This window comes from Astatotilapia calliptera, chromosome 1 (genome assembly GCF_964374335.1).
Source record: "Astatotilapia calliptera chromosome 1, fAstCal68.1, whole genome shotgun sequence".
In the NCBI taxonomy this organism is placed as follows: domain Eukaryota; kingdom Metazoa; phylum Chordata; class Actinopteri; order Cichliformes; family Cichlidae; genus Astatotilapia; species Astatotilapia calliptera.
The window spans coordinates 14,879,356-14,891,248 of NC_137422.1; the positions used below are offsets into that span (position 1 = coordinate 14,879,356).

The window sequence follows — 11,893 nt, forward strand, 5'->3', positions numbered from 1 at the left end:
CAATTTTGACTAAGTCAGAAATATTATAAGTCTGATCAATTGTCAGTACTGACACCTATAAGACTTTATCAGAGGTGTGAGCATCACAGCAGATGCCTTTGTGTCAAAGTAACTGAGGATAAAACACAGAAAAACATGAAGGAGATTTTCCTGGCCTGGCTTTAAAGCAGATAACCTTAAAAATATTCTGCAGTAGAACAAAAACCGAAAAAAAAAAAACATGAATCATACGATCATTACCTAATGCTGCTGAAGTGAAGCAGAGCAATGTTAGAGGTTTTATTAGAGACACAGCTAAGCGTTTTGCAATTTGGCATAATTTAAAAAAATTTACATTTCTTTGGTATTGAACATAAAAAAATGAGGCTTTCTTGTTGGATGTCTCTTTTTTTTTTTTTTAAACCAGTCTACCGCTGTAAACGACAGTAGACTGGTGGGTAATAAGCAAACGAATGCAGAAAAAAAAGATTTGAGATGAGAAACTGTTCTTGAAAAACACAGAGAGAGAAAGCTGTGTAGGAAGTGTGATTTTATTGTGGTAGAAGCCAAAAAAAGCAAAAGTAAGAGGAAATTCACAATGATGTTTATGTGAAGCGAAATGTGAAGCATAGTTTGGATCTTCTTTTGCTGCTGGTTCAGTCAATTTTGGATGGAGAGTGACACAATCTGCAGCATCAGGATCTGTGAGCTGTCAGCTTTCAGCCCCAACGGCGTGTACGTGCCATCGGGTGAGAAATGAATCGATGTCGCTTTATTCAAGGTGAAATTGATTTTAATTGGAAAATCGATTATCGAAACTCAGCCCTACTATACTATAGTCACCTCCTATACTGACTTTATTAGTGTCCGTGAGTATGTACCTGGTTTCACATGTTACAAAGACTGACTTATAAATACACACTTTAAAAAAGGAAATATTTAATGGAAACAGATTTCAGCATAACGTTGATTGAATTTATTAGGGGACGTTAACAGAACACTCAACCCACAGAAATTCAAAGTTCATATTTCTCATTAAGATGGATTTCCCCCAGACTGTAAAGCACAATGTATATCAGTGAGGTGCAACTTAAAATGGGCCTGATTAACATATCAACAGCACTGTTACCCGCACCCTGGTATCCACATCATGCCGCATTCAGTCTGGGTTTCACACAGAGGTCAACTACAGACATATTAGTTTTGGACATAAAAATGAAATCAGACATATTTCTACAGTAATTAGCCTGAATGGGTAAAAGAAAGCAAGCATAACATAAACACTGAGGTGGCACAGCCGGTGAAAACCAAGGATCTGGAACTGACAAACTCATGCCATGTCTAGTGTACTTCACACTCAAGACAGCATAGGTCTCACACTCTGATTTGTGGCATTTTAAAAATAAAACACTGTGGCACTCCTATTTACATTTTTACACAGAAATTAAGCAAGCAGCACACTTGCTCACCAGCTTTGGAGAGGAGCAAAGGAAAATGTGGGGCGTAAGGTGAGAGTTTTGTTTTTTTCATTAACCTGAAAAAGCAAATACAATTGTAGCCATCATACTGGGGAATTTCTTTTCATCACCAGTTCACACCTTTTACACAGAGGTCAACCAGTATTTCAAAGTGGAAACAAATTCAGTCACAATCAAAGCAGGCTTAAAGTATTCATCATCACAGACCCACAGAGAAGTTGGAAAAACTAGGACTCTAATGACTAATTATCTGAGCCTTCACTGATATTTAACATGGTTAACCTATACAAAATTAGCTAGTAGTGACAAAATTTGCTGTAGTTATTTACAAGTTTTCTGCTTGGGACTTGAGCTTCCTTTCCCAAAGCTTTTGATGATCGGAAAATCCCTGTTTGCCCTTGTTGAAGGAATTAGGTCCTGCAGATGTTGGCGTTTCCCTAAAAAGGTGACAGAAGTAAAGAAATTAAAGATTTCAAAGCTGACCACAGAAGCCAAGTGCAAAATTGTAAAGTACAGTCTGTACCTCCCAATGTTCTTCATCCTCATCTTTGCTTCTGGAGGCATCTCCTCAGGTTCACTCTACATGACAAAAGAAAGTTAATATCAGCCTCTGAACATCTACTGTTCAAGCATTTTTTGTGATCGTGACATGCCTGCATGCACAGACACTTACATCATCATCTTCGTTAAAAACAGACGCTAGGCCCAGCTTTTTTGCAGGAAGTGATGGCGCAGTCTCTTTGGGCTTCTAAAAACAGGTTGGGGGACATGACAATTAGGAAAACAAAATAAAACACCACAACTTAGCATCAAGCATCACACCTCCATGCTCAGAAATCACAATCCTTCCTTCAGCTTCTGAATTATAGCAGTGAATAAAGAAGTTTATGTAACAACACAGAAGGTCAACGTGAAACTGACCTCTGATATTTTGGATATTACCAACACCAACATGCATATGAACACATTCATAAAATGGAGAAAATAGGGATGAAATGTGTTTTGTGAGGCAACCGTCATAGTGATGGCTGATCATCCAAAACTAGTCATTTGATTCTTATGGTCTATTGACTGTTAATGACAATTTTGAAGAACTTCACTCAAGGTAATAAATTGCGATTGCAGTCACAGTGTCTTTTGGAAGCATAAACACAGCAACATGCAAATCTTGGATGAGGTAAATTCCTTATTCTTTCAACACCTTTCACACTGGTGGCCAGATTCAAATGACATGTCTTTTTAAAACTTTTAAAAACTTCACTACTACTTTTTAAAAACTCTTTAGGACTTTTCTGAGCAGTGTGCCATGATCATTTACAATCCCATGCTCTAACTTTTATGCTATTCAGAGACTGTGTACAACAATTTCATGGGTGTTACAACACCCATTATATTAATAGGGTACAGATTTTTAAATAACAGCGTTGCACAGTGTTAGTCTACAGTCTCACATACTCACCGGTGCTCCCAGTTTAATAGATATGGGGTTTGTTTTCTTCCCCAATTGACTGCTCATGCTGAAGCCTATTTTGGAGACTTTGGTTGGTGCTGGTGGGTCTGCTGAAGACTCGTCTTCATCTTCGTGGGTGAGATGCTGGGATGTGCGTTTGACTGCGGTCCCTTCTCCCCCCACAGTGCTACAAGAGACAGGCTTAGTTTTCACTCTGCCTCCCTCCTCCTGCGGCCCTGCTTGAGGCAAGACAACTCACCAAGGTGAACAACTGTTTCCTGGGCGTTATTAAATCCATCATCTTTACCTGTATGGCTAGCCATTAATGAAGCAACGAAACATAAGTACCACTCTACCATTTAATTTGGTGCTTTATCAATCCACGTGACGACTGTGTGCGTAGTAAGTCGCAACCTTATCAGAATTTGGTGTTTGAAGCACTCTACATGATGTATAAGACCAGGTAACCCCAAGCTAAGATGCCAGCGCTAACTAGCATTAGTTAGCTAATAGCACACCAGCTATTCCGGCGAGTTATGAAGCTAAAAACAAAACAGTGGACTGTAGTAAAGAGTGATGCCTTTGGCTTATCAACTGTTAATTAATAGTACATCTGACACGCACCTAAATAGGTTAACGTCAACACAATATTAACTGCTAACTTGTCATTAGCAAGCTTATCTACTTAGCATGAAGTTGTCTTAAGACACCTTCTGCTAACGTCTCTTCTTAGTTTTAATAAACAGGGGGCATATCAAGCTAACACTGACTACTTTATATTTTTCAACCATATTATACACTATAAAACAGCACACATATCACCTCTGTCGTCGGTGTTACCCCTCCTTTTACGCTCGTTATCCGCCATTTTTTTCTCCACTCAATTTCACCGCTAGTCGTCTTCTGGCGCTGTTAGCAGTACAACCCTCCCACTCTGATAATAGAAGAAGAGGAAAATGGACGTAGCAATATGACAGCGAGCTAACCTGGTAAACAGAAACTGGTAAGAATAAGGAACTTAACGAGTTTAATCGCATAGCGTGTTATTTATAGCTTGTAGGTATTTAGGTAAAGCTACAGGTCGACTTGAGTTAATATTAAAAGTTGACCCTAATGTGAAATATTACCTGTTGTAGCTTTGCTATCCTCAGCTATGCTACGTGTTAATGTAATGCTGTGTTGGCTAACATTTATGTTACAGTTCATTAGCGCTGTAAGACCCAGTGTGTTTTATATACACGGCCGATATCTTTTAGATTACTTCCAGTAACGGTTATTTTACATAGTTAACACAATTGATAGACTTTATGCATTTCTGTCACCCTTGGATAACTTTCTGTCTTTTGTTGTTTGTTTGTTTTTTAAATTCCCAGTCCCTTTAAAAGCTTGCCCTAAGACAATGTACCAGTCAAGATGGGACAGACAATGTGCGTATGCTCCCGTGCCTCCATCACCATTGATAACAAAAAGTATTATTTTGTCCAGAAGCTCGACGAAGGGTAAGAAAACATTTTCACACTGTATGACTTTAACTACGCAGAAGTATATCATAAGATTTTATATTTGTCACCAAATCCTAAATTAGAAAAAGAAACAAATGAATAATTAATCCTCTAAGAGTTATCCCGATGTAGCTCATTACTGTGACCTTCATTCATGAGTCTCATAGCTGCACTTGGTGACCGCATCTCAACTTACTGGGAACATGGGCACTGGTTGTTAGTTTGTAAACAGATCCTATACACTCTCTTCGTTATTTTATTTTATTAACAGGGACGAATCAAGTTTATAACCTCAGATATGCTGGGAAATCATAAGGCAATGAAAGATGGATTAATGCATTGTTGATTATTAAAACTTTTTGGCTCCAGTTTCTTCTTTTACCTGTTCCCTTTTAGGATAACAGTGGTTATCTCCCTTTGTCTCACCTTAGCCATAGTCTTCCTCTGTCACACAAACCCTTTGTATATCCTCCTTCACTACATCCATGAGTCTTCTCTGTGGCCTTCCTCTTTTCCTGCTGTCTGACACATATCTACTATCCCTCCTCTGTGCATGTCCAAACAATCTTTGTTTTCTACCTGTGTTTCCAAAGCCGTCCCTCTGATCTACTTATTTCTAATCCTGTCTAATCAGGTCACTCCCAGTGAAAATCTTAGCATCTTCAACTCTGCCCACTCTTTGTTTTTATTTTGTTTCGTTTTGTGGGTGTTTTTTTTTGGGGGGGGGGGCAGTATCACAGGCTCCAAGCCATACATCATAGCAGGTTTCACTACCATCTTGCAAACCTTAACTTTGATTAATTTGCTATCCTTTTGTCATAAATCCCCCTGATAGTTGTCTCAACAAACTCCAACCCACTACATGCACACTTTTCTTCACCTCCTTTGTTCAAACCAAAGCAAGTATGTATGGCATGTCACTGTTCCTTTCCTTTTAAGTCAGTTTTGCATTGATAAACCTTTTTCTCTTTTCAGTGGGTTCAGTTTCGTTGATCTGGTTGAAGGGGTAAAGGATGGGCACTTCTATGCCCTGAAGAGAATCCTATGTCATGACCGTGAGGGTCGCCAGGAGGCTCAGACAGAGGTGGAGATGCACCAGATGTTTAACCATCCCAACGTCTTGAGCCTGGTTGCACATTCCTTTGTTGATCATGGAGGCAAGACTGAAGCCCGGCTACTTCTGCCATATATGAGAGTAAGTTTTTGCAGCAGTTATCATTAGCATAATCTTGAGAGAAATGATCTTGGTCTGATATGCTTGCGTGCTTATGCAAACAGAAAGGCAGTCTGTGGTCTGTTCTGGAGAAGCTGAGAGACAAGGGGAGCTCAATGCCTGAAAAACAAATTTTGCAAATCTTTCGTGGTATCTGCTCTGGACTCAAGGCCATTCACGACAAAGGCTATGCACACAGGTAATCCCTAACCATCTGAGATGTTGAATGAGAAACTATATGAAAAAAAGAATAAACATCATTGTGCTGTTATGCATTATTTGATTAAAACTTTAATCTTACTTCCGATCTGTTTATTTTTGACTTGGGGTATGCAGTTTTTCAGCAGCAGTGCATGGTGGTGCAGAAATGACAAGCGAGTGCACTACATGCATATCATGTTTCACACATTTCAAAAGAAATACCAGATTATTTTGCCATATTCAGATTCATTACTCCCATAAAGGGGGGAAATCCATAATTTTTATCTTTTAGAAAGCTCCACAATACTTATGCATTTAGAAACAAAAACATTATTTCACCACTTAAATAAGTTGAACCAGTTGTGTGTCTTGCAGCTCATTGCCATATTGTCTTTATTGATGGTCAGCTGCAAATAGCTTGACCACATTCCAACAAACATATGGGACAAACACAGTGTTTGTGTGGGTCAAAGTGGGACACGTTTACAATGCTGGGACGTGTTCAAATGCAATATATTTGAACGTAACCTTTTAAACTTTCTTGCCAACTTACTAAATAGTTGTCAGTAGCATCTGTATATCTCATATCTGACAATTTTAGTAATTTTTAACAAGTTATGGCACATGCACACAGACGATGTCACTTCACAGAATAATTGTTCTTGTGCAAAATGTAAAAATAACTTTAGAAAAACAAATTTCTCACTATATACTACCTTTTCATTTTCTGTGTTGTAGTTTCTATCATTTTCACAAAAATTTGCAAAGCTTCTTACTTTTTGGTTATTTGGAACTTTAGCCTGACTAATGTTATACCCAATGTGACTATGCTAAAAATACTTCCCTTCATACACATTGACTAAAAGCCAGGCTTTAGAAAAGTGCATGTATTGAAGAACCAGTCAAAATGTAGCACATTGTCTCAAGATTATTTGTCTAAATAGTTGTACTTCTTTTGAAAAACAAACTAAAGGTAGTTTGGTTATCATCAAAATGGCAATTTCAGCTCGAGTGACCAGATGTTCCTCTTTATGTGGGACTGCACAGCATTTTTACTTCTTGTCCAACGTCCCACAGCTTACCCGAGTGACTGGTTGTTGCCAGATGGTCAGCAACAGGCCTCCAGGCATGAGTGACTGATGCAACAGTCAACCTGCTTTTGTGTTTTTTGTTTTTAACCCGACAGAGTTGTCTACATCTAAATGCCTGCTGTGTGCTATAATTTGACAGAGACATAAAGCCCACAAATGTGCTTCTTGATGAGGATGACAGGCCAGTTCTGATGGACCTTGGCTCAATGAACCGTGCCAGGATTGAGGTAAAATCCAGGGTCTAAGAAGGATTTTTAAGATTTGTGACTTTATGGGTTTTTTTGTGGAAAAAAAGACTTAGTTAGTTTAACTGAAGCCTGAGGTGAGACTGGTCACCACAGCATTTTTGTGCTCTGAATGTGTAAGAACAAAGTGCCGTCCTCACTACTTTTTTTGTGTTTGTTTATACTGAAAAGTAATTTTCAGGCTTTTATTTAATTGAATTCAATTCAATTTTATTGAATTTAAATGTTGCTGAGCTCCACCACTAGATGGCAGAGTAGTGAAGCTCATATTTAGGTTATACAGCTAAATGTCTGGGTTTTGTCTTTAGTTTCTCAGGACACAGCTGTTTTCTTTCTAGATTTTCTTTTTTTTTCTTTTTAAACATAATTGACTGTGTAATGAGCAATGTCACATGTGACTTTTAACATTTCCATAGCTTTTATTGTTAGATTTGCTTTTTGTATGTCTCTGAAACTACTTTGTGGTTCTTTAACACATCCATCCAACGTCTTACCGCTAGAGCCCCTAAACTACTTAACCCACAATGGATTTAATAAAAATGACTTCATTGCAGGTAAAAGGATCCAGAGAAGCCATGACCATACAGGACTGGGCCGCCCAGCGGTGCACCATTTCGTACAGGGCTCCTGAACTCTTCAATGTTGAGAGCCACTGCATTATAGATGAGCGCACTGATATCTGGGTAAAGCTGTGTAGACCTTTTTCCTCTTGGCTTGTCTGTGTTGCGTATGTTTGTTCTCAGTAAATGTCACTCACAGATGAAACCTCTTTCTTGTGCTTTGCTGTCCCCACCGTTCCAGTCACTTGGCTGTGTGCTTTACTGTATGATGATGTTGGAAGGGCCGTACGATCTGATATTTCAGAAGGGAGACAGTGTTGCTCTGGCTGTCCAGAATCCAGTATCCATCCCTCCCTCTTGCAGGTCAGTCTTCAGGCTGTAGCTTGAAAGTTTCCTATTTATTTAAATGTTTGTGTTACTGCTTTGCAGAGTAGTAGGAAAAAACAGTTGTTTTGAATTGAGAAGCCCTGGAGAATAAAAGCATGTTCCAGTTCAAATGGCGTGCAACTGATTTTAGGACCGATAGTAACAGGAATAGGTACCTTACCAAGATTTTTGTATGCTTGAATTTTCTTTGGTACTGTTCAGTTAAGCTAACACAACACTGACCTCTCAAATGTAGTACAAAAAAACTAAGTTTAGTTTCTCTTTCATTTTTAAAAAAAAAAGCTATGTGGCTGTGAGCCTGGCTACACCCTGGAAACCTTTTCACTGTTAATAAAAATTGTGCATGCTTAACACCGCACATGCTTTACAGTGCGGTGTAGAAGTCTTAAGCTACCCCTCCTTTCATCATATTTTCATAGGAAGGAAAAGGTATTGCAGTTCTTTGAAGTTCTTTCAAAAGTTTGAAAGTCAAGATTTGGTATCACCACCTTTTATTTTTCAACACAGCTTGAACTCTCTTAGACAAGCTTTCTGTCATTTTTTTAAAAGTAGTCTCCAGGAATAGTTTTTCAGTAATGTTGAAGTTTGAGCTTTAGGATCATTTACATGCTGAAAAATGAAGCAGTTGCCAACCAGATGCTTTCCTCATGGCACTGTATGGTGTATCTAACCTCACTTTTCTGTGTTGATAATTTCACAAATGTTGTTCTCCAACACCACTGGTTGAAATGCAGCCCCGAATCATGATAGAGCCTCCACCATGCGTCATAGATTGGTGTGGACACTCTATTGTACCTCTCACCTGTACTTCTCCAAACACACTGACTAAGATTTGAACCACAGTTATCAAATCTGGATTAATCACCCAATAAGACCTGTTCCTACTGATTTTCAGTCCAGTTCTTGTGTAATTTGGTCACCCTGAACATTTTCTCCATGTTTATTCCCTTCTTTAACAATGGCTTCTTGACAGCCATCCTTCCCCAAAGACCGTTTCTGATTAGGCTTCAGTGAACACTTTTTTTTTTCTTTTTTGAAGTTTGAACTAAAGTTGTGACATGCTGCTCTTAACAAAGTGCCTAAAATAACCATTTAGAATGGGTTCTGTGCCGAGTTGTCTGTCATCTATAGACACTAGTTCATCCTTTGAGTTAGGTGCCTTTTTCTGCTTGAATCATTCATATGTCAGTGTGAAGTTGCTTAACAAACAAAAAAGATTCCTCTGAAAATGCTCGGTACAAGGACTGGACTGAAAATGAGTGAAAAAAGCTTACAAGAAATTCTGACTCCTTGGAACCAAAATCTAAAGAAGCGAGGGGGTAACTCAAGACCTTTGACAGCACTGTATCAAACCTAAAGTTGGTATTTGTCTTGTACCCAGATACTCAGAGGGTCTGCAGATGCTGCTGAGCTCCATAATGGTGTCAAATCCTCAGGAGAGACCGAACATCAACTGGGTTCTTGATCAAGTACAGGACCTGCAGAGTCGCAGCCCAAACACCCAAACCAACATGGTCTGATCCTGCACAGTGAACCAAATGTGTGGTCATGTAGACCTTTGAAAGGAACATCTTAGTTCCAGGTTAAAATTCTTTGATTTATTTATTGACTCTAATATACCAATTTTCACTCATCTTGGGGAGCTTGGCATGAGTTTAGTTTGAATGTTCCAGTTCAGTTTGGGTATCACAAAACATTTGTATAGTCCTCCTAAAGCTCTGAAGAATCAGAGAAGCCTTACATGTAATTACACCCAGAAGCCAATTATGGCTGAGGCTATGTGCATCTGATAATGAAGTGGGTCTGTTTTGTAATCTCAACGTTCTTCCAAGAGTAGAATAAAGAGGACACCACTCTGTCAATTCAGTTTGAGGCTGGAACTAGCAGGGTGGAATTTTAGTTTGGGACTATGATGAGGGCAACAGGCTAGCTTTATTACTCTATATGAAGGTTAAAATCGGTGTACATTAACTTAAAATTCAGTTATGAAGAAAAGCTGCCTAGCTACTGGCTGTGGCCTTACAAAATAAGCATATTTCTATAATAATACTTTAAGATATTCAACTTTTTGTTTTCTCAGTTATAGTGTGGTTGTTTTTTGTTTTCTTAATGACAATGGTGTAAAGATAAAAGATAAACATAAAAGCTTTGCCAAAATTTCCTGTGAGTGAAAGCTGCCCCAGATGACATTCCCTAGCAAGAAGGAATATGTTCCACTTTCTTTCTTTCTTTTCCCCCTTTAATTTCTTATTATTCCTTATTATGTGTAACACTTAGTTACACGTGTGTACCGTAATCGTCAGCTTTCTCGTTTTAGCAGAGATGGAGAAAAGAGGCAGGAGTCTCCTCGTCTGCATTTCTCCACATATTCAATTACTTGCACACACAAAAAAGAAAAGAGAATGATTGGAGATGTCAGGTTCTAATGTTACAACGGTAAATTCAAATTTTAATGACACTGAGGAATCACTTCATGGCATGCTTGTCATCAAAATTGCAATTTTATGTGACCTTATAGGGTTGGTTTTTGTTTTGTTTTTATTAAACTTCACTTTTCACTGTATTGTGTTTTAACAGTTAAATATTTTCCATTCCAGCTATGTTTGTGTTGAATCCTGCGTTTTCACTCATGAGTGATTAGTTTGACACTTTTGTTTTCTCAGGGTACGCAAACATCCCAAAGGGTCTGATGGTGTTTCTCATTAGACCCTAATGATACTTTTTAAATGGTTACTAGACACAGTAAATTTTTAGGCGTTTTAAATTTCATTTTTGGCTGTCCTGCAGTGATGAAGTACATTATAATAAAACTAAGAAGTCCAGTTAATTGTTGGTATGTACTGGAACAGTAATTAACACAGCATTTAACTGTATCACCACCTCCTACTAAGCCTGTCTATGTAAACTGACTATGAACTTCTGTGTGGCTGTTAATGGCGCACAAACTGGCTTGATGCCTGCAGTAAGAAATCTCTCCTGTATTACAGACACAGTGGTGAAGATCACAGATGAGTGTGTTATTTGATTTTGTAAAATCCTTTTGAAGTTGTGTTTATTCACTGTCAAGTAAAAGGATAAATGTGGTAAATATGTACTGTAGCACTATGTACACAGTTTTTAATATACTTGTGAAATAAAATGGCATCGTGGCATTTTAAAAGTAGTCTATCAAATAAATTATGTGAATCTGTGTTTAAGTATAGTTACCGCTACGACACATCGCCCAATTTAAAAAAACAAACAAAAAAAGCATTCTGAAAGCATTAATTAGTTGGTTAAACTTCATAAATTCAACCTAGGGGATCATCAGATATTTGCATTTCAATTGTTTTGATAACCTGATGTTTTGTGATGCAGCATCAATTTGCAGCCTATAAAATTTTATTTGTAAATGTGATATTATGGTGGATGATCAATCACAATTCGCAGATAATAGTAATTTATGATGTACAGAAAGCAAGTTATCAATTTCCGTGTCATTAGTTGGCTCTACAAATTAATGAGAATTAAAATTAGTTTGCTTACAAACAGTCTCCTCCAGTAAAAGGTTAATCTCATTCACCACCAAATTAAAGTGTGTGTGAGTTTAGGAGTGTTATGTGATCATGTGGTCAGTAGTAACCATGGACACAAAAAGCATGAAAAATACGTGAATGTATCAGCATGTCATAGCATTGATTACATATTACTGATGAAAGCCCCAACCCTGCCTAATTAATGTGAGAGTCAACCACTCCCTCCATGATCATCACCACCTAACACGACACCAGTGGTATGCACTGTGTGG

General features: G+C 38.2%; 2 protein-coding genes across 4 annotated transcripts; one reads left to right on the forward strand and one right to left on the reverse strand.

Moving 5' to 3' along the window:
- Window positions 1-932: 932 nt before the first annotated feature.
- Window positions 933-3,870, reverse strand: pcnp (PEST proteolytic signal containing nuclear protein). Of its 2 annotated transcripts, none has more exons than XM_026164611.2 (5): window positions 3,730-3,870; window positions 2,917-3,143; window positions 2,131-2,205; window positions 1,981-2,036; window positions 933-1,894 (listed from the first exon to the last, which is right to left on the reverse strand). In XM_026164611.2, the coding sequence occupies exons 1-5, from the start codon at window positions 3,773-3,775 to the stop codon at window positions 1,783-1,785; spliced, it is 516 nt and encodes a 171-aa protein (XP_026020396.1). In that variant the 5' UTR covers window positions 3,776-3,870; the 3' UTR covers window positions 933-1,782. The 2 variants fall into 2 exon arrangements, with proteins under 2 accessions (XP_026020396.1, XP_026020388.1); XM_026164603.2 differs by having other exon boundaries at window positions 2,917-3,146; window positions 3,730-3,841.
- On the forward strand, window positions 3,038-11,266 carry stk16 (serine/threonine kinase 16). 2 transcript variants are annotated; one of them, XM_080302553.1, is made up of 8 exons: window positions 3,038-3,170; window positions 4,281-4,406; window positions 5,385-5,604; window positions 5,688-5,821; window positions 7,054-7,141; window positions 7,714-7,842; window positions 7,961-8,082; window positions 9,488-11,266. In XM_080302553.1, exons 2-8 carry the CDS (start codon window positions 4,321-4,323, stop codon window positions 9,624-9,626), a joined length of 918 nt encoding a protein of 305 aa, XP_080158679.1. In that variant the 5' UTR covers window positions 3,038-3,170; window positions 4,281-4,320; the 3' UTR covers window positions 9,627-11,266. The 2 variants fall into 2 exon arrangements, with proteins under 2 accessions (XP_080158679.1, XP_026020377.1); XM_026164592.2 differs by lacking the exon at window positions 3,038-3,170 and adding an exon at window positions 3,804-3,910.
- Window positions 11,267-11,893: the final 627 nt, after the last annotated feature.